At 37.1% G+C, this 22,658-nt stretch overlaps 1 protein-coding gene across 2 annotated transcripts in view; it reads right to left on the bottom strand.

The window, feature by feature from the left end:
• The window catches only part of GRM3 (glutamate metabotropic receptor 3), a 229,105-nt gene that overhangs the window by 98,113 nt on the left and 108,334 nt on the right, over positions 1-22,658 (bottom strand). For both annotated transcript variants that reach the window (XM_003896380.5, XM_017956995.3), the window contains one exon: positions 3,408-4,015. In XM_003896380.5, coding sequence (XP_003896429.1) covers positions 3,408-3,875 — 468 coding nt within the window. In that variant the 5' untranslated portion in view covers positions 3,876-4,015. The remainder of the gene's footprint in view (positions 1-3,407; positions 4,016-22,658) is intronic.

Here is a 22,658-nt window from a genome sequence, read left to right as displayed (position 1 = left end):
AGAATCAGTCACAGGAGCAGGAGCATGTGAGTATGAGAGGTACCCAGAAAAATCCTCTCTCCAAAAATGTTTCCCTCATTAGTGTACAAGAGGGCCTTAAATTCACCATCAGGAATTTATGGCTTTGGATTACCATTGACTATATTTTTTAGAATTCTTATTAAAGGACATATATGTTTCAAAGGAATAATACAATTTAATTATTAGCTACATAACAGCCACCTAACACCTCTTACTATTCGTGATGCCTAGCTGAACACAGGACCCTGTATGGGAGGGTTCCTTGGAAGGGTGCCTGGGGGTCAGTGTATAGACTAATTGCTCCAACTCTTTGCTTGATTCGGCCTGGATGAATTTGTAGTCTAATCAGAGTCTGAGTAGTCAGGAAACGTGGGAGTCGTGGAGGAGGGAATGGGGCCCTCTCTCCTGTCCCTTCTTACTCATGTCAAGGCCTTTATCCTCTTGTACAAGGACGTCTCCCACAATTTTCTGATTGGCTTCTTCAGATCCAGCATCTCATTTACACTGTCACCCTGTTAGCCTTTCTCCAATGCAACTTTCATTCTTACTCATCCTCAAAACCTTTCTAAAGATCATTTCTTACTTTCTGAGCTACATGAACATATTCTGAATTATAGTCACTGTTATTTCAGAGCACATTGTACCCATAGCCAGATTTTAAGTTTCTTGAGATCAGGGCTGTGTTCTATATGACTTTAGTGTTCGCTCTAACTCCTATCACAGTGCAGTACACACAGTAGGAGCTTAACAGAGACTGACTTGCTGATTAACCATGTGGGAAACCAACAATGACTTCATGAGACTGCTTGGGCACCAGAGAAGTCCACATAATTGGCTTTAGATATGGCTTTCCACTGACCCGTCCTATAACTTTAGGGACATAAAGTTACCATTTATTGAATCTGTCAGTTTTTGGTGAGGCATTTCCATAGATTTTCTTAATTTATCCCCTCTCTAACTTTTTGAGGTAGACAATATTTTCTTCGTTTTACAGATTTACCAGTAAACGGTGGAGTTGGAAATCAAACACAGGTCTTTCTGGTGCCAAAATCTATACTCTTTCAATTATAGCATGATAGTCTGGGGTTTTTTATTTATGCTGTGAAGATAAGAACTTTATCAACATTTGTGACTTTATGGTGATATTGACCAGATAAATGAAATAATGAGATAGGTCTTTCAATGAGGACGAAGTGGCTTCTGCCCTTGGGAACTAACTAGTACAGGGTTTTAGTAGCCCACATTTTTCCCTCTAAACTGGTCTGTCTTCTTTCAGGGAATACATAGGTAGTAAAAGAGTAAAATTAGATTGTAAAAAGGCCATTTGCAGGGCACAGTTTCTCAATTACTTTGGATAAGTGGGATATTTACACATCTGCTGTAGAGTACCATTTATTGCACTAGGAGAAACTAAGGTGAGAAAAAGCATATATATATATATATAAACCCTTACTAGTGGTAATATTGAGTATAATACAAATTTGTGAAATGACTGGCATTCATCGGGAAATTATGATTGAAGTATGACAGACTATATATACACATATATGAAATCTGTCATACTTCATATATATATATATTCTCTTTTCTCAAATAAAATAACATTTTTCATCTCTCTTGATCCAAGTATAGAAAGAGTGGCAAAACTAATATGATGTGCTTTCATATGTGCAATATTTTCTATCCATCTAGTGAAATGTAAGGATGTTTATTTAAAACCAGTTATCCTAATTACTCATAATATGATGGTGTAATCTGAAGAAGGAAATAAATTTCACATAGCTCATAGAGAATCACACAGAATTATACCTAGAATTTTATTTTATGTATCTATGTATTTATTATTATTTACATTTTTTTTTTTTTTTTTTTTTTGAGATGAAGTCTTGCTCAGTTGCTCCAGGCTAGAGGCCAGTGGCCTGATCTTGGCTCACTGAAACCTCCGCCCCCTGGGTTCAAGTGATTCTCCTGCCTCAGCCTCCCGAGTAGCTGGGAACACAGGTGTGTCCCACTATGTCCTGCTAATGTTTTGTATTTTGGTAGAGGCAGGGTTTCACCATGTTTGCCAGGCTGGTCCCAAACTCCTGACCTCAGGTGATCTGCCTGCCTCAGCCTCCCAAAAGTGCTGGGATTACAGGCATTAGCCATAGCTCCCAGCCTATACCTAGAATTTTAGATGCCACAAATGTGAACTAGAGAAAGAAGGTTATTCCAGTGCAAATATAGTCAATTTAAGTGGTTCTTGACATAAAAAGATAACATGAGTGTAGTATAGTTTCTTTTAGTGCTTGAGGTTTGGTTATAGTAATTTGGTGGGAGGCGAAGTGTATGACTCTTAGAATCATGGACTTTTATTACTGTGACATTAGTGCTCTCATCAGAAAAAATACTAAACTTAAAGTAACATATAAATATCACATGGGGTAGTTAAAAGAGCACAGAAGTACAAAAGATCTGTCTGAGTTCTAGTTCTTGTACTTTCTACCAGTGGGAGTTTTCATGAAACCAATCTTTCTGGGGATTGGGAAAATGACAAAGTTGAGCTAGATGATTTCTCACTTATTTCCTTCTATAAAATGTATAACCTTGTAAGTAAGGATTGCAAGAGTTTGTATATTTCTTCTTTCCAACAAAATTATGACAGCCAATTATTAGCTTTATATCTAGTTTAAGTTATGTGTTAAATGTTTCTTTTTTTTTTTTTAATGGTAGCATCCTCTGGCTTCTCTGCATACATTTTAGGTTTATATCCTGATGAATTATTTATATTTTATCTCTGAACAAAAAAATGCTTTAGTAAAAATTTAATGGGAAAAATGGAGTTCCATGACATTATGCCTTCTTGTGTTTGATTGTATCAGTGGCTTCAAATTATTATTTCATTTTACCTTGACAGTCTGTTATGTAGCTGCAGCATTTGTCCTGTGGGCAGGGCATACTTACCAGCTTCTTCACTCTGGGTTGAGCCCTGTGAGTTGCTTTGGCTAATGGGATGTTAGCAGGTGTGAAGCAAGCAGAAACTTGAAGGAGTTTTGTACAGCTGAGTTTGCATTCTCTTGCACCTCTGCCATCACTCAGAGAACATTCCTGGGCTCTATAGATGATCGATTCCAGGAGGAGGATAAGAGACAACCATAGCTGCTCCCAGTGAAACCCAGCCTCCATTTAATGTTGCAATAGCAACCTGATATGATTCTAAACAATTTTCATTGGTAGAAAAATTTTCTGCCTGCAAACCTATATTATCAAATTATAACCAGAAAAAATGATAATTGCATTGTTGATATAATCTATTGATGAAGTTATTACGATATTTCCCTTTTGTTCCCCCAAAACGTAAAAGCAAAGAGACATAGCCTTTTAGCAATAGCATTAGCTAATCTTACCTGTATGGAAACACTGCTGTAAGAGCCACCAATGACCCCTGCAATGAGAAGTGGGATGTTTTCTTGAATGGCATAGGATCCATCAGGACACATATACTCAGCTTCATCCACTTTTGTCAAAGATGCCCTGACAAACTCCAGTGATTGCTCTAATGCATAGGTATCCCTTGAACACGTATCCAAAATGTGAACACCCAGCTTCACTCCTGGTAGCAAGTAATCATCTTTGTTGATTTCATCGATAGCAAACAACATGGCTTCCAAGCGTTGAATCCCTCGGTCTTCATTGATTCGCCCACATTCTTCAGTTCCAGTTCCTTTTTCATTAATAGGAAATAGGCCCCCTAAAACAAGGTCACCTTCTATTTTAATCTCTCTCCTTAGAAAGTTATGGTCCCCTAAAGAGAGTAAAAATCCCTTTGAAAACAAAGCTAAGGTAAGAACTTGGAGTCTTGTCAACATCTTCATGAATCCTGTTTCTGTACCTCTGGGAGATATCAATGGTGGAGCCAATGTGTCATGCTAGTCCTCTCTCATTTCCAAACTGGATCTTTGGCCTGTCCTTCAAATAAGGGAGGAACAGACTAACAGAGCCTGTCATCAAATTCCTAAAGAGATAAAAATTATATGAACAAAAATGGTAAAGAAAGCAACAGTGATTACATCGATCATGCCCTATCAGACCTTTAATGGGATGACTCAGAAAACCATTTACCAAACACACAGTACACCACAGCACCAGGCACTCTCCCACAGGTATTCTCACCCCATCCTTACACTCTCTATGATGTAGTTCCTAGTGGTCCCATCTCACAGAAACAGGCACAGAGGGTCAAGGAGGTGACCTTACAAAGTGTACTTACTGCAGGTTGGATTTGGACTCCAATTTTTTTTTTCTTTTTAAAGCCAAATCCAGTACTCTCTCTACTGAGTCATTTACTTTGTTTTTGGTAGGTCAGTAATGTGGATATGAGTTTATATCCCTTCTCTTTAAGCTGCATTTGTAAACTTACCTTTTTAATGGATTCTTCCCCTTTCCATTTTAAACACAACAAAACACAATGAACTCTGTTACAATTTCTACATTTCTACCACAGCATCTCTGTCCCGCCCTTAACAGATGAACTCTCCTAGCCCATTGAGGTTAAGATTCTGCCTCGACTGCTCTAACAAAAGGGTTGTGGAAAAAGCTGCTACTAGTTTCTAAATTGAATAAACTATAAACTCACTGTAGTCCTCACTTTACTTGACCTTAATTGAAATCTTGACTATTCCTACCTATTACAACTTCCTAGTTTCTGTTCTCATGCTTCATCTTGACAACATCTCAAATTCCACTGTTTAACACCTGCCTTCCCTCATCCTCCCTCTACCTCTTCCTGGGCCAACTCATCTATTTTCATAGTTTCAGCTACCCTTAAATGAGCTCCATACTTCTTAGGTCAACTGCCTGCTAAACAGCTTTTCCCGTACATCCCTCAGACACCTCAAAATCTATGTGGCTGTGAATGGATCTTCTCTGTTTCCAGGCTCTCAAGCCAGAAATCTGCACCCAAGAGTCTTCTCCACTTAACCCACTGCTACCGTCTTTCAATTAGCCACTATGCCCTGCAGAATCTAACCACGTAGCATCTCCCAAAGCAACCAATTCTTCCTTATCCCCACTATGCTGAGCTCTTGTAATTTGTAGCAGGACCCTAGCAATAAATTCCTAGAGAGCTGCTACCACCTCACAAAGCACCGTTTTGAACATTAGAAAAGGATACCCCCTTTAAAAGTACACAATTTCTCAACTTATTGTTGTATAACCAATACAACTATAGATGATGGGGCAAGTGTGATTGCTGGTGGCTGCCTCCCCTATCCAGAGTGAGGCAACTCCTCATTTTGTCCTCACATCTCAGGTAGTGCAATGAATGCTAGTGCTGGGGTGTACACAGTAGACTCTAGCTACTGTGAATTGAGCATCTTTTTACATTCTAGGCTAGAACACATGAATCTATTGAGAATCAGGCAAAGCCTTGCTGTGAGGATCATGTTTTTGACAGTAGTCTGGGATCTTTCTAGAGAGCTTTCCAAAACTCTGGTGTGGAACAGTCTAGTTGCATGCACGCATGAACCCCTGTACCTGTTGTTGAATTCTTTGACACTCAGCTTTCTAGCACTAGAACAAACACTTGGTCAGCACATTCACCCTGCTTGCTTACTTCTATCCCCCTAGATAAGATGAACTTATTATTTTCAGAGTCAAGTGAGAGATGTGACCACATCAGGCTCTTGGAGCATCCTTCTGACAGGTTGCAGCCACATGCCCTTGTGTGTGCAGTTGAGCATGCCTGTCTTCTCTTCAACTTTCACGCATGATTGTGTGTTGGAAGGGTTTTATGAAGGAAGGGCTCTCCTAGCTCGTCCAAGACTCAATAAAGATGCCTGAAAGCCACGTCATCCATGTGCTCTCAGATAAATTAGCAAATGTTAGCACTTTGAATGATGTCTCATTGGGGAAGACCCTCTAAGGCACAATCTCAATTACTATTCAGAGTAGCCCATCTTCTGTCAATGTACACTGACTTTCTCTTGCCCACAGGTTTAAGAATTAACTCATTATAAATCTCTTCTCAGTGCTTTATGATCTTGTCCCTGGCTAGCTCTAAAGCCTTACTGCTCACCATGCTCATCTGCGTAGGCCTACCTTTGCCTTCAGATCTTAAGCTGCAGATATATTGAACTATGTGCACTCAGTAGGTGTTTAGGATGTTGATGACCCCTTGCTTTTGCTCATGCTGTTCCCTTTTGCCAAGAATGTCCTTCTATACCAATTTCTCCAGCAAACAGCCACTTATGATTCAAGACTCAACAGTTACTGCCAGGAAAGATCAAGTATTCTGTCTTATCTCCCTTCCCCAATCAAATTGTTGACTTCTGGCTTTATATTCCTATTGTAGTTTGTTCAAGAAATGTTTTCTATGGCTATTTTGATTTATATTTGTTTTCTTCTGTGCTCATTGGGAATTAATGAAATGGCACAGCATTTAGAATTTTTCAGGTGCCAAGGAAGAAAAAAACTCTCAATGAAACAAGCAAGACAGGAGCTAGTCCAGTATTTACTTCAACATTTTTGACATTTCTCCCTTTTCATATTAGCAGTGCCCTTTAAAACCCAGATTTCCACTTGCTTTCTGTTCCTTTCACATGCAGCGAATGATGGGCTGTTTTCCTGAGCCACACTGTCAGCTGGGGTATGTTTTGTCTGTTTGTTTAAGTGTGAATCTCAGCACTGATGGCAGCAGCCATTGGAATGCTCAGGATTAACTCAGAGCCTCCCTGGGAGATCTGCCACAGGGCAACAGAAAGTCTAATATTAATATTTTTTTTAAAAAGTTGATACTGTAGTAGAATTTTTTTGTTTCATATCAATTTCTGGTCTCTTTGATCTTTATGCGCAATTCCCTTTGAAGCAAAACTGCCATGGAAGGCAAAAGACACTGTGATCATTATCGCTAATGATAAAGATGCTGAAATTTCTCTATAAAATAATTGTTTTATGTGCTTAGTTAAAGAGAATGGCTAATTAAAAGAAGGCCATCAACACAGGCTTACCATGTATCTTTGCAAAAAGTGTAGACATCTTTTGAATGTAAAGAAAGTCTGGCTACTCAAAGAGTAAAGATTACCTTTTAGTCTATAGAAAGCTTAATTCTCTATTGGGAAAGGGCTCTTAGCCAGAAAAGACTTCAAATAAAACACTGCATTACACTGAAAGTAACAGTCTTTCATGTCCAAACGGGATCTTTGGCCTGTCCTTCAAATAGGGAAGGAACAGATTAATAGAGCCTGTCACAGAATTCATAAAGAGATAAAAATTGTATGAACAAAAATGATAAAGAAAGCAACAGTGTCTATCAGTCTACCTGTTTCACAGGTAAAGACTGTGTTTTATTTCTCTTTGTTTGTCTATGTTCTGGCACAGTAGAAGAATTCAATGAATGTTTTTTGAAGGAATATAGACATGTTATCTATGTTTGCACATGACTCTTTACTATTTTATTTATGGCATGGGAAATGGGAATTAAATAAGAAAATGCATTATTTTTGCTTCATTACCTACCTGGTCACATCAGATGCTTTTCCCCTATTGCACTCTTTGATGGTAGGATCACCAACAGGTATACATATAGTAATGACTTTGTATTATGCAAGAAAAAATACTGCCTTTGTACTTGAATATTGCAACGGAGATTGGCATCTAGGAAGCCAGGAGAGATGTAGACCTGAACTGACTTACATTTACTGCTTAAGTTTTTGGTCAGGAGAATACTAAATAAGGAACATGCACATTCTTCTATCTCAAAGCCTCAGAGATGCATTCACTTATGAAATATTTATTGAACACCTACTATGTGTGCACTAGGCTACGAGTTGGATACCCAGGATATATACTTTAGTTGTAAACAAATGAACATCATCCCTGCTGTCAAATAACATTCTCAATGCTTACACATTTTTATATAAAGAGTGATAGAAAAGTAAGGATCTCTGTTTTTACCAACTATTTTCATCATTAGTGAAAATATTGAAAGTTTGTAGACCATTGGTTTCCTTCAACATAATTGTTAAGTGCTATACTCAAAAACTGATTTATTCATATTGCTTGTGTTATATAAATTTAAAAATTAGATATGCAGACCATAAAAATAAGTTGGCTGATGATAATGTCATGTAAAATATTTTTTCCTTATAGCTCTCTGACAGGGCATATCTAAGTAACATTTAATGTCTTCCTAGAGAATTACAAATCAAAAATCAATTAATGTTTAAATACACTATCTTTGTATTTTTATTTACTTTTTCTTTATAGCAGAACTTACAATGATTAATACTGTAGCACTATGCATGATTCAGAGACAATTAGCATTATTTAAAATGAAGCCCTAAGAAAGTAGAAAAAAAAAGTAACATTGAAAAATAGACAAACATGTTTAATTCAATGCCACTGTTATCTCTTTGTAACAGTTTATCGGATTGTGTGAAAGGGCACCAACCACCTCTTTTCAGGTTCTTTTCATTATAAATCACCAGCACATTCCTCAGATAAACAGGCTCCCTACTGCAGCCACATTCATATGCAGCTGGAGAATTGCATCTCTACAGTCAAAGTTCTCCATTCAGGGATGATGAGTGATGTGTCAACTATAAACAAGCATGTGTAACCCTCTCCGTAGGCAACCTGCTCACCAATGTTTTATTAATCGATGCATTAATAGAATCTCAGAGGTTTGCTGTGAATATAATCCCTGGAATATTTGAACTCAAAGCATTTCTGTACTCTGCATATGCTAATATGTATTTTCGTCCACTCTTTGCTCGGGGACTTGGTGTTGGAAATGAAATGCACTTTTAGTCGTAAAAGTAGTTTACCCAGGGAAAGGAAAGGGTCTATCTGGGAGATAAAATGCCAGAAACCATACATACTCTTTCCCAGAAATAAATCCTTAAGTTACTGAAGGGTTTTGGAGAGTGCTCAAATCCTGCACACTCAATGAATCTGGAGCAAAGTTAGGGTTAGTCCTAGTGTGTGCAATTTGATTATGATTCTGTAATTTTTCAGCTGTCAGTATTATAGGCAACAAAAGGCATAACCCTTGCTCTTAGATTGCCATTTTCAGTTGGGTAAACAAACAGAAGCTGTAGCTATATTGGCATTTTTGGTAGGAGATATGCCATTGCATGACTGTAATTCTTTTACTAGAGAAAAAGGGTATTTTCCCCCACAAGTCTTAGGAAGCTATTATGAGTAGCTCATCATTTCAAACCCAATCATTTTTAGTGGATCTACCTTAAAATTTATTTTCCTTGTAGCCTTCCATGTTACTCCACTGTAAGGGGTTCCTTCATTTGCTAAATTCCCATATACTTTGTGCTATGTTTATCATGAGGATCATATTTTGTCTTGTGTTTTACTTGCAAAGTTTAAATTGAAAATTATTCTTACTTTCCTATTAGTTTGTAAACTACTATATATCAAGGACCATATTCTAGATATTGTTGTATGTTCCACAGTGCCTCAGACACAGTTGTCAAAAGTTGGTTAAATAATAAATTCCAAGTAGCATGCAAGTTTTAGAAAGATTGATAAGGAGATTGAAAACATAATTTGGAAATTTCATTCAGAGAACAAAGATCGCCAAAAAAATCTGTCATTTTCAAGATGATACTATACTAGGTCAAAATTCAACTTCGGCCCTAAATAAATTTCACTCAAATATCTCTGATCTGACTTTGTGATGCTGAATTGTTGGTTGATTTTTTACAGGAAGAAAAACATAAATTAAAACTGGAAAATTTGAGAGCATTTAGAGAAAAAATAATTAGAATACATGTTATGGGTCTGAGAGGGATTTGGAGGAATGGAAAACAACACATCAAATGACAGGTTAAGTTCCTTCAAAGCATGAAGGACGGGGCAGAATAGAGGAGGCCAGACTTATGCACTAAGATTTAAAGTTAAGGAGAAGAGTTCTTCTTTCCTTCAAATTTTCTGAGTTTAAGGCTTTTTGAAATCCCACAATGTGTGTGAAATTTTAAACAACCAAAACTTTAGGTCAAATAGTGGGAATTAATTGATAAGACCCTCTTATATAAACCTATTTTGTTAATAGATAAAATGAAAACACCCAAGAACCCCGAGTAACTATGATGAAGAGAGGGACATTGCCAGTTGGCATGTTGGAGCTGAGAAACGGATGGTGATGAGGCCAAAAGGAGAAGGGCCCACTTCACTATTTGACCTCGGACCAAAAAAACTAAGTAAGGTAAATTAAAAAATAAAAATCACATCTCCTATTCATCTCCTATTTTCTTTATCTTCTGAATGTAGAGGAAAATGATTTTTATGAGGTAGGCAAACAGATTATGTTAAACTTTGGTGATTGCTAGTAATTTACTTCCCATCAACAGTATTCACTTGGTTGAGTGACTCAATATAGAATATATTGAAGATTTATTTGCTTCCCTTCAAAGTCAATCTTTATTCTCCTAAGCATCAAAGTGCACAGGATTTTCATGGTATGTGTGTGTCTGTGTGTGCATGTGCACATGTGTGTGTTGCCATTTCAGCTGCTTTAGTATCCTCAAGTTCCTTACCCTCATTACAAAGCCTCTGAATTAGAGCCTCCCCAAATTCCCTGTGATCCAGCTTTGTCCTTTACCTCTTCAAAGCTGCAAAATCTAATAGAAGTTTCGAGTTTGTCACATAAACAGAATGTAGAAACTGGGTTTGTCAAAAGCTTTCTTTTGACAAAGAAATGGTGAAGGGGTAGAAATGGAGGAATACCATTTTTAGGAGGATATTTTTACTGACTGGCAATATGACCCATCAAGTGGCTATTATTAATAATTTCCTAGATGTATGCAGTGCCTTTTTTATATAATTTCAGAGTATTCTGCATAGTGAATTAACTCTTCTATTTCCTGGTGAGAAAGAACTATATCATCTATTGCTAAGTAGAGAGTGAGAGAGGGACTGAGAGAGAGAGAAAGAGTAAAGCAAATTGCTCAAGATGGTAGTTGGTAGTAATAAATATAGAATTGGGATTTAGGAAGACTTTACCATTATTGCTCAAACAAGTCTACAAAACAGAACACATGTCACACACATCTTTACCAAAATATCACTTTTATCATTCACATATTCCTGGTGACTATTCCTATGACATGGTCACTAGGAGAAGTCAGGTACAGATAATAGACTGTTACTGGATTTACCCTCCTGCTGAAAATAACTAGAAAATTGGAGAAAAAATATGAAGCAAACTATGATCTTTGAGAGAAAAAAAAAAAACACATGAGGGAAACCCCATGGTTACCCCATAGATTCCCCAGTATTCTGCACAGGGTACTTTCCTGCCATGGAGCAGTGGCAGTCTTTCTGACTTGAGGAGGCAGGGATTATTTAATAGAATTCTAAGCTGCTAAAGTGGTCGCTATTTGTGGGGCAGTGAGCTGCATGGAGTTGGTGGGCAGATCTGAGTGGTTATCCACAGGGTGAGACTCAGTGAGGCCTGGCAGACATATCTGAAAGAGATTAGAGTTCCAGGCCAGCCAGAGTGCAGAGATCAAACTAGGCACTTTGTGCTTTTTTATTAAAATGTTAGAAAGACTGGCTCTATTCTATTAGTAAAGGCCAAGCTCTGGAATTAGGGGCATGTCACAGGACTAAGTATAAAACAGACCTGCCCTTATAAAGAAAGAAATTAAGTCTAACAAAAGTAAAATGATCCACCAGTATTTATTTACGTGCCACTTAGGACAAAACTCAAACTCTTAAAGAAAGATGACATAATTCAGAATGCCTACATTCTATAATAACCAGCATACATGTATAAATTGCTTGACATATAAGAAAACAGAAAAACAGCACTCAGAGTAAAGAGAGAAAGCATTATTTGAAATAAGACCTGAAATGGTGCACATTTTGGAATTAACAGACAAGAACTTGGACTATTATAAATATGTTAGAAAACATAAGAAAATGAATGAATAGATGGGGAATCTCAGCAGAGAAAGGAAACTATAAAAATACTATATGGAGATTCTAGAACTCAGAAGTACAATATTAAAATAAAGATTTAGGAGGCAACAGATTGGAGAGGCAAAATAATAAACGTAAAAATGGACCAAAAGAAATTATCCAATCCAATCAGAGAGAAAAAGAGATGGAAAAGAAATTCAACAAATCTTCAGTGTACAGTTGGACAATATTTAGTAGTCTAACACATGTAAATTTAATGTTTCAGAAGGAGAGAAGAAAGAATGAAAGAAAATACTTGAAGTAATGGCCAGAAAATCCCCCAAATTTGGTGATAAACATAAGATTACACAACCAAGGAGCTCAGCAATTCTTAAGCAGGATAAATATAAATAAAACCATATGTAGTTAAATCATACCCAAATTGATAAAACCAAAGGTAAAGGAAAACCCTTGAAAACAATCAGAATAAAGCAGCACATATATGTAATGTGACCACAATATGAATGATAGCTGACTTATTATCGGAAAAAATAACAGCCATAAGTTAATGAAATGGCATCTTTGAAGTTCTGTGGAAAAATTGGTCAAGCATCACAGAATTCTCTATCCAGTTAAGCTACACTTTAAGAAGGTGAAATAAAGACTTTTTAAAGACAATTAGAACAGACATTTCATAATTAGTAGACTTACACAATCAGAAATGCTAGAGGAGGGCCGGGCGCGGTGGCTCATGTCTGTAATCCCAGCACTTTGGGAGGCCAAGGTGGGTGGATCACTTGAGGTCAGGAGTTCGAGACCAGCTTGGCCAACATGGTGAAACCCCGTCTTTACTAAAAAATACAAAAATTAGCTGGTGGTGGGCTACTTAGGAGGCCGAGGCAGGGGAATCACTTGAACACAGGAGGTGCAGGTTGCAGTGAGCCAAGATCGCACCATTGGACTCCAGTCCAGGGCCACAGAAGTGAAACTCCATCTCAAAAACCAAAAACAAACAAACAAACAAAAGAAATGCTACAGGAATTACTTCAAAGTAAGAGGAAACAACACCAGATGGAAAATCAAACCTATGAGAAGGAATGAACAGTACCAAAATGGCCAATATGTGGGTTAATATAAAAGAAAATCTGTAAGTCTAGACATTAGATATTGTTAGCTTAATTTCATAAAAGCTATATTTGTCACAATTTTTTTTTAAAAGAAAAGTTCCACTACCATTTTATTTATTTTATGGTTTGATTTCACTTCTCTCTATGTACATATGTTTGCCTTCATCCTATATCCTGTTTGCTGGAAACCCCCTTGGGCCTTCTAGAAACTTCTACCAAAAGAGCCATCCCCATAATTCAACAGCTATGTTTCTGAAAGTAGCATTTGAGAGAATATTTTTCTTTAACTTTATTGCTGCTAATAGATTTAGTCAAAGCTTAAACCTAGCTGGCACACACTGGTACAGCCATACCAGTTGTTAAAATATTTAAATGTTTCCTTCCAGTTGGTGAATAGCCAGTTCTACCGAGCCCTTTGAGCATTCCTCCACCTTCCTGGCTATTCTGGTCCTCTCTCTGGCATATCTCCACCTACCCTCTCCCATCCTTAGCCACCAAATTTCCTCATGACCCAGCAACTAAAGTGTTAGATTCTGGCACAGTAGGGTCTTTAGGTTCCACTTCCACGGTTATGATTACTGCCCATTCGGATAACTTGATAGTAGTTGTTATGCCTTTTGAATATCATCCCTGGATTGACTTGCTAAATAAGATGTTCAACACTTGGGAAAAGTTTCACTTTTAAGCAAAATCCCAATCAGCTAAAACAGAGTTGAATTTTCCCTTTTGGTCTGAAGATAAGCATCCATTTCCTTTTTTTTTTGTTGTTCCTGGAAACCACACCACAGTTATTCTTTGGGAACCAACACATATGTTTCTAAAGTGAGGTGAATTCATTCCTGGCTTGATGGGTGGCTTGGCGACACACCTGATAAACAGAGTCAAGTGTCCCTGGCTATTGCAGTTGATTAAGGAATGAGCCTGTCACCAAATCATTGCCAAGAAGGATGATTTAAGAACATTTTTCAGAACTACCAGGAGAAAAACATCCTCTCTCTGGTAGAGTGGCTTAAAAGAATGCATGTAAGCTCTTGTAAGTATGGGAGCTGCTAGTGGCCATCTTACCACCATGAGACAAATGCCTGTCTGAGAATAAACACACAGAATTGCAGAGTCAAGGAATGTGAATATAGTGAGATCCGCGCTGCTTAATCCAGCTAAAATTTCCCAGTAACATGAGATAATAAATTCCCTTTTTGTTTTGCTAAAGTCAGTTTGAAATTGGTTTTATATAACTTGCATTAAAAGATTCCTAAATAACCTCTCTCTGTCTTTCCAATACCCTTCACATTAAAGATAATAAAATTTATTGGGCACCTACTATGTGCTAAAGCTATGGTTAATGTTCTACATAGATTATTTTATTTAATCCCATAACTTTTATCCCATTTATACCCTTACACAGATGCCATCTCAGATGGCCACAGGCTTCATGATGGCTCCCACTGTGCTACTGTATTAATGACAGGTCTTTCCAGAAATACAATGACTCCAGAGTCATCTTTTCTTTATGCTATTATCAGGAGTCCCATCTTCTCAATTCTCTTACCACAATCAAGTCACCTGATATATTAAACCATCAGTTATGGCACATTAATGCAAGTTAATTTGTTATCCACTTAGGGATGATCAAATTTTTGAGTGGCCTAAAACACAGGGTTAAAACAATAAAGAGAGAAACATTTTTAATCACGGAATTTTCGATACCTTTGTGTACAGATGGTAAAGTATCAAGGCCTAATTGATGTTCTTCAAGTTATAGCACATATGTACCCCATACTCAAATAGAAGTCAACTTGTACATATCAGATACTATGAGATTTCAGGCTTAGAATAATCCTGATCGCATCAGATAGACAATTAAATGCCATTGATAAGTTAAACCTGGCATAATGGAACTCTCCTATCATTTAAGTGACCTTAGAAAATATGTTTTCAGTTCTGCCTAGCTGGAACACTTTGTGGACAATCATTAGTATGCTGTAGTTGGCTGGTATGATCTCTCAAAACCCAATTACACATATCTCTTCCCAAGTCTGTGTTCAGTGTCACCATGCTGGCAGCTTAAAATTGGCCATGGTGAGAGCGTTTACATCACAGAAATCAGCAAACACTAAAAATCAGTCCCTCCATAAGTTCTCAAGGTTTGATTGTTAAATATTTACCAGCACACCACTGGTGGTAAATTTAACAATGCTCTTATAAAATCTATTCCTAGAAAATCAAATAGAAATAGCCTGGGAAAGCAATATGGTATAATGCCTTAGATCAGAGATTTTCTAACTGCAGATCAAATTTTCACAACCTATTCAAGTGTCATGATCCATATTAGCAAATTGCAATGAGCATTTTAAAAGGAAATAGAAGAGTTTAAAATATGATAAAAATATCAAAATATGAATATAAGGCATTTATGTAGAAAGGGTGAATATTATTTTCTAAAACATTTTGGTGTGTATGTATGTGTATATGAATATTTATTCTGGGTTACAATGTAAAATAATTTCTCACTGGGACATGTTAAAAAAACATTTTGAAAGCCACTGTGTTAGGGTGTGGCCTCTTTAGTGAAATGTTTGAATCTACTTCATGACATCAGCACATGGCCACCTCTTTGTGTCTCATTTTATATACGTGTAAAATGAAGACAAGAATAATACCTATTTTATGGCTTTTTAGGATTAAATGAAACAAAATATAACATTAGCTCCGTAACTGTCAGCTATTATTAAAATTGTTGGAGAGAGGATAATTTATCAATGACTCCAGTGAAATTGGGGGTGTTCTGTACTCTCCACGTGATCCCCATCAGCTAGCATTCTGCCTTTCTTCTCATTGAGGTGTAAGGTGATGTGTGATATTGGGGAACTGCTGGCTGTGCGGATGATACAAGGAGGGAATCAAAGTTCCAAGATGTCTAGTAAATTCTGGATTGTTCAGTGTTTATGGGTGCTAAATACCATAATATGCCAGGAGAAGATGGAAAGTCATCATCTCCTTCTCTGCAAAAAGACACATGTGCTCACACCTAGTTGATATATTCTGTTTCTCCAGAAAATGTTAGCATCCTTACTCCCTTGATCTTCTCCTGTTGTACTGAGTTTTGTTAGGAGGGGGCTGAGCACCTCTTATCCTGAATCAGTCTGGACTAGGACATTAACTGGCTCTTAATGTCAAAAGAAGAATATTTCCTAAAATTCTTGTGTCCAAGTTGTTTCTGACTTTAATTTTCACTATCCCATCACATTAGAGGCCTTAGTTACAGAGGGTTTGGGTCCTTTATAACAATTATTAGTCTTTAAATTCCATGGCAACTACTGTGCCTGTGACAGTAAGTCTGGGCTGCCTTCTGCCCTCTTGTCCATGTCCTTCATGAGTTTCAGGGAATATTGACCCCTACTATCTTGTTGTACACATTCTAATGTAGGAAGCTCCCAACATGTAGCTGTTAACTTGAGACAGATTTTCAGTTAACAAGACTAAAGTATCTCTTGTATAACTTTCAACTTTTAAACTGGTTCTGATTTTACCTGTGCTTTAAAAAGACTAACACAAAGCCCTCATATAACACAGCTTCTAGGTTTGCTTTCCTTTCTTAGTGTTATACCCAAATTATGGCCATAAAATTATGGCATGCGTATGTTACACAAGGGCCCATTTCCCCGAGTAATAAAGGCAGAGCTAGGCATGAAAGAGTGCGTATTGCATGAATCCATTTATATAAAAGCCTAAACCATATCAAAGTTATCTTTGGTATTGTAAGGTCGGAGAGATTTTACTCTTGTGAATGTGAGGCGTTACTGACTTGTAGGAAGCCTGAGAGGGTTTCTTGAGTGCTGGTAAATTTGTGTTTCTTGATCCAGATTTTTGTTTCATGAGGTGTGTTCAGTTTGTGAGAAGTCATAAAGCTTCACAATTATGACAATACATTTTTCTGTATGTATATTACACTTCAGTGAAAATTTAAAATGAAAAAAAAGGACTGAAGTGAAAAAGAATGGCTAGTGTGGCTGTGCATTTTTAAAAAATGACAGTATATAGCAAATTGGTCACAGGGGTATTGACATGAATTTGCAACTGTGGGCTTACTAACAACACTAACTCTGATGAGAGAATCCTGCAATGCCTGGTGAGAAGTCCTAGTGGAAGATGAGATGCCGATCTCATCGCAAGTGAGTGATGGGCATACAGAGGCCTCCTTCTCATTATAATAGCAAGTCAGCCACTTTGTTATCCTTTCTGTACACAAGCAGAAGCCATGAGTCTGGGTGTAAATGACAAATACCACCAGTGACACACTGCCTGACATTTGGAACTTGCAACTTTACAGTTTAGGCTGCATGGGAAGAGAAAGGTGAAGAGTGAGTTTCAATCGGAAGATTCTAAGTCAGGCAACTGTTACTTTCACAGTTTGAGTTCTGAAAAGTGACCAAAATTATCCTGTGGTTTTATTATGTTCCAGTGTTCAAAAAAATCTGTTCAATGATTTAAACAAAATTGCTTATTATGTCTATTATGTGCCAGGCCCTGTGGTAGGTTCTAAAGATAACAAGGAGCAGTAGGACAGCATCTCTGCAAAATACAGTAAATGAGATTCGTTGGGACTCTGATAACAATTAACGCTAAACAAAACATAACTCAGATTTATTTTGGCAGCACACACCAGTGTGACACATCTGAAGAGGGCCAAAGACTCCTCCTTCATTGCCGTAATTGGTTGCTTCTAGCCTGAAGGTTGGGATAGATTACATTTCCAATTGGATGGGCAAACTGCATGGCAGAGCTTAAGAGTTTCGGATTACTACTGCTCTTTCCAGATGCAGTTAACCTTTGAGTGCAGCTATCTTGCCCACTGTGATACCTGATGCCATTTCAGACAACGGGGAAATTGATGACAGCAGAGATCAACTCTAAGATGAAAATATCAATAGGTGGCAACCATGAGAATATATTTCATATATCTACTTCTATTATTTTCCTTTTGCCCTGTATTTCTAGTTACAGTGGACTCTCATATTTAAAATGTTCGCAAATATTGTATTGAAAGTTGGTTTAAATTATCCTCTCTATCCCGACATTTTAGGTATACATTCTTTTCTCTGTACTCCAGCTTTCACCAAGTCCTAGTTGCTATTTTGCTCACATTAGCTCCAAATTTGACTTTCTTTTCTCTGTTGCTATTTTTTAGATAACACCAATCTTTTATCAATCTTTGTTTCTGATTGCTGCAACCTTCTTCCATTCAGATTTCACACACTTTTTTTTTTTTTTTTAAATCTACCTTAGTCTATTTTAAAGATATTGCTCTAAACTTGTATTCTTCACCTGTGGTCACTTGAACAGATGCAAATATCTCTTGTTACTCTAAATTTCATCTTAGCAGCAGCAGTTTCAATGATTTTATCCATTCACTTCTTTTCTCTTTTATGGCCCAATTTCTTTAGTGGCTAGGAAACACTAAGATAACTCCTCGTGCTTTTTCTTTTCATTCCTAACACAGCATATGTTTCCAAGTCTGGGCAAGCTAATTCAGTTAGTTAGCCCATAGAACTAGTAAAGCCTACATCATTTGATTTGTCCAAGTTGCATTATTCTAGAGAAAACTGGTGTTACATATTTGGTCATAGTCTGTATTACACAAGCATGCTATTGGTCACAAAGTAAACTGTAAGTGCAAGTTACCTGACAAGCTTTGTGTAAATTAGTCAGCATAGCTAAACTTGTGAGCTGCAGCAATTCTGTGTAGATTAGCATGATCTTTCTTTTTGATGTATAATGCATTGCCAGGCATATATTAAATGTGCAATAAATATTTGTTGACTAAATTAATGAATACATATTTTCTCCTTTTATCACTTTACAATAAATCTCAGCTTTCTTTTTCACTAGTTTCTTCATTGTCGAATGGGAAAAGTAAGCAGTATTTTTTTGAACTTGTATGCAAGTTGCTTTACATATGCTCATTTACTCTTTCCAAGATTTCTGTTATAAATAGATGAGTAAGACTAGCTTAGGGGCAAACTTAAGCACTACTTGCTCAGGACTCCTCAGTCACTGGGTAGTGGAATAGAATTATCTGATTCCCAGCTTTTGACTGGGATAACTCCTTTGATAACTCCCATCTGTTGAGAATTGTGTCCTAACGTCTCAGAGAAGGTGTAACAATCTAGACACCTCCAGCGGCTTGTTTGTCTATCTGGTGCTTCTCTTTCCTCGAACATATTTGTGTTGGCTTAATTTAAATTTCTACATTATTATTGCCTCAAAAATATTTTTTTCTGAAGTCTATACATGCTCCATTTTAGTTTCAGGAGAACTTTTCTTCTAGGTCACGACACTTGGAAATGATCCTGCCTAGAGAGGGGACCTTTGAACATGAATTTGTTTCCACATCTGGCATCCATTAGCCTTCTCATCAAGGCCGTGTTTGGTGCTGATTCTATCCACTGTCCAGATGTTTCTTTTACTTGTGGCTTAGCACAAGACATTTACACTTTGCTGTTTAGCATACATATGGGGTAATAACCTTGGGGAATTTCAAAAGCCCTGAACTGCAATTCCTGCAAAACGTAGCCAAAATTATCTCAGTAGTGTAGATGCTAAACTACCCAAGCATCCTTCTCACAGCCTACCAGAAACCCATTTCACCATGGGAGGGCTGCCACTTTATAGGACCTGTGGTGGGGCACACAAGATGTCACCCAAAGGATGGTGTTTCACATGACACCCCGAGAAAAGCTGAAGATCAGGGGAAAAGCAGATTTTGTTTAAAAGCTATTTTTATTAGCTAGAAAATCTATGCCAGTAGTAAGAATTAGGAAATAAGCCCTGATTTTTACATGTGAAATATCACCTTATATTTTATTTTAAACTGTACAAAGAATAAGCACAAAAATTTCTTTAAATATTTCTAATGTTGCCTCAACTTTGCATAAAATATCTTACTATGATGTTAGCATCTGGGTGTGTTTTGAATGATCTTTGGGTATTGATTTAAACGAATTCTTCTTCAGCACTTATCCTGGACCTCTGTCTTGGAATTCACTATTATCAACTGCGGAGGCTTAGCACATGGAATGTCAAGAACAATGACACTATCTTTGACACGAGTGAGCCAAAAGGAGAAGATAAGTATTCTTTTGAGGACTTTGAGTTAATTTCATGACCATCAGTGAACAACAGAACAGTAGCCCTAATTTATGAAAAATTTCACAGTATACCTTTCCATGTAATAGTTCCACTGTTCCGCTCTCTAAATAGCCACTCTCCCCTCACTGTGACTAAATTTTTGTGTTTAAAATATGGGTATTTATAGATTATAAAATGGTTCAGTAAGAAAGCCTCTGGTATCATCCAGGCTGACCCCTGATCTTCTTAATTTTCTTATGAATTAAGTCCCTGGGGAAGGAGATTATTCAGTATTTCTATTTTAGGGTCTTGCTAAAAATTTATTTAAAAGCTTTTGCCCTGGATGAAATCTAGTCTGTATGTGATGCCTATTTGGGAACATCTGTGGATGTAACATATTGTGCTTGGTTCTTCCAATATATATTTTTCTTCTAGTCAGAGACTTGTTACTTGCCTCCAAATGACTTCGAATTCCTGCAGCCATTTTCCTTTCATCAGACAATATTCTTACTTCCTGAGAAGGACAGTTAGTTAAATAAAGAGTCAAGGGTACTGGTGTGGATGAGCCAAAACAAAAAATATATATATTCCATTGTTTAATAACAGGGATTGACGGTCAGCTGTAGAAAACATAAAGTATATATCAGCCGCATGCTCTGAGAACAATGGTGAAAAAGTGAAAGATTAAAACAAAAGTGAAAAGCAAAATAATAGGTATATCCACAGGCTATCTCCTGCCAGGTGAAGGGAAAAAAAAGAATGTTTCCTTGTGAAAGGGAACAACTTTAGTCCACTGAGCTTTTGAAAAAAGAAGAAGTTAACCACAGGGAGACAGAAAAAACAACAGTGGAGAGAACTGAACTACAGAATACTAACTGTTCCCTGCACAAATGTTAGCTCCAGGCTGTGCTGTTTAGTGGGGTGTGAAATCACAATTAACAGAGCAAGGGTTCTGTAAGTGAGCCGAAGCTGCTTCAAATTACATCCTGCTATTAGCCGCTTTTAGAACAACCACATTGAACAACTCCATGTTTATTGGACTGTGATGTGTTCTTGAAGAAATCATTAATAAAAACAGCTGATTATAGTTACATTTACTTTGTTGGTATTTTAGATCTTAACCATTTTGGATGTTTACCAGTGTAAGGATGCAGAAGCAGGAAATGGGTTCAGTCAAACAGGCAACCAGAACTGATGGTGCCAAGGTATCCCAATTGAGTCTTCCCAAGGTCTTTATTGATCTGTTTGTGTACTTCTGGTGAAGATTATAACTGGAATCTGTTGAATGTATTTTAGGCAGAAGCTTAGAGAAAATATAAAACCTATAAGGAGAACAAAGGCTTTGATTTATGTAGAAGATTAAAGATATTAAATATCTCCATTGCCCGTGTAATAGCCTTTTTATAAAATAAAATGAGCTTATAGAAAATATGGCTTAAAATGTAAAAGATAAATCTCATCAATTTTCTCCTAAAATAATGACTTTGAAATCCCTGTTACCCTGAAGATATTAGAAAGTCTATTATCACTTCTGTTTTGATACATGTTAGTGAGGGTTTAGAAACTGCAATGAAAAACACATTTTACAGATAAAACATTGCTTTGTTGAGTATACTGAAACATAGTAAAGCTGATGTGTCAGCTAACTTTTCGCTGCATGGCTCAAGGCTTCTCTGCTTAAATTTCTCTCAGGCTAATTAAATGTATAATGGGATCATGGACACTTATATATGGAAGGGAATTTATAAAATGTCTCTTCCAATTCCTATGAGTGCTTACAGTAGTGAATAGCCTTGTCTACATCTTTAAGTCACTTGATTACCAGGTCAAGAGCCAGAACTAGAGCTAAGTATGTGATTCCCAAATCCTCTTTGAACATATTGTCCATACTGAAAGGTGTCAATCATCTTTGCTACACATGATCTGCAAAATCAGAGCTGACTTTCAAATCTGAAGCCAGTATGAGGCCCTTGGCTTCTTCTACTTTTTATCAGCCCATAGTGGTATTTGCCAACTCTATTATTCAAAAAAGCTGATTCCAAATGGGCTGCTGTACCCAAGAGTCACTAAAAATACCACTGCATCTCTGTCCAATATTTCTTCTGAGTGAAGTGATATATAAACCCTGTGAAATCAGCTTTCTTGAATTTTGGCATTAGCAATGCATCGGACTAGGAATTTATGGAATTTTAAAAGGTGAGACAGAGGTGATGAAGGCCATGGCTGGATTCTGCTGAGCTATGTGGCCTTTGAATGTCCCTGAGCTTTAGTTTTTTGATTTGTAAAGGCATTGAGCTGAATGATCTCTAAGGCATCCGCTAACTTGTACATTTTTTTTTTTTTTTCATTCTAATTTCAGTATTGACAAATATTTCTGGAATTCTAGCAGTCTATCCACTTAAGTTCAAAACACTCCTGTCTCCTCTTAAATGCAGCATAGAATTCTATTGAAGTGATTATATATATACACACATATATATTTCATAA

Source organism: Papio anubis, chromosome 4 (genome assembly GCF_008728515.1).
Source record: "Papio anubis isolate 15944 chromosome 4, Panubis1.0, whole genome shotgun sequence".
Classification (NCBI taxonomy): Eukaryota; Metazoa; Chordata; class Mammalia; order Primates; family Cercopithecidae; genus Papio; species Papio anubis.
Note: the sequence above shows the minus strand (reverse complement) of the source record. Positions and strands in the feature narration are given on the sequence as shown.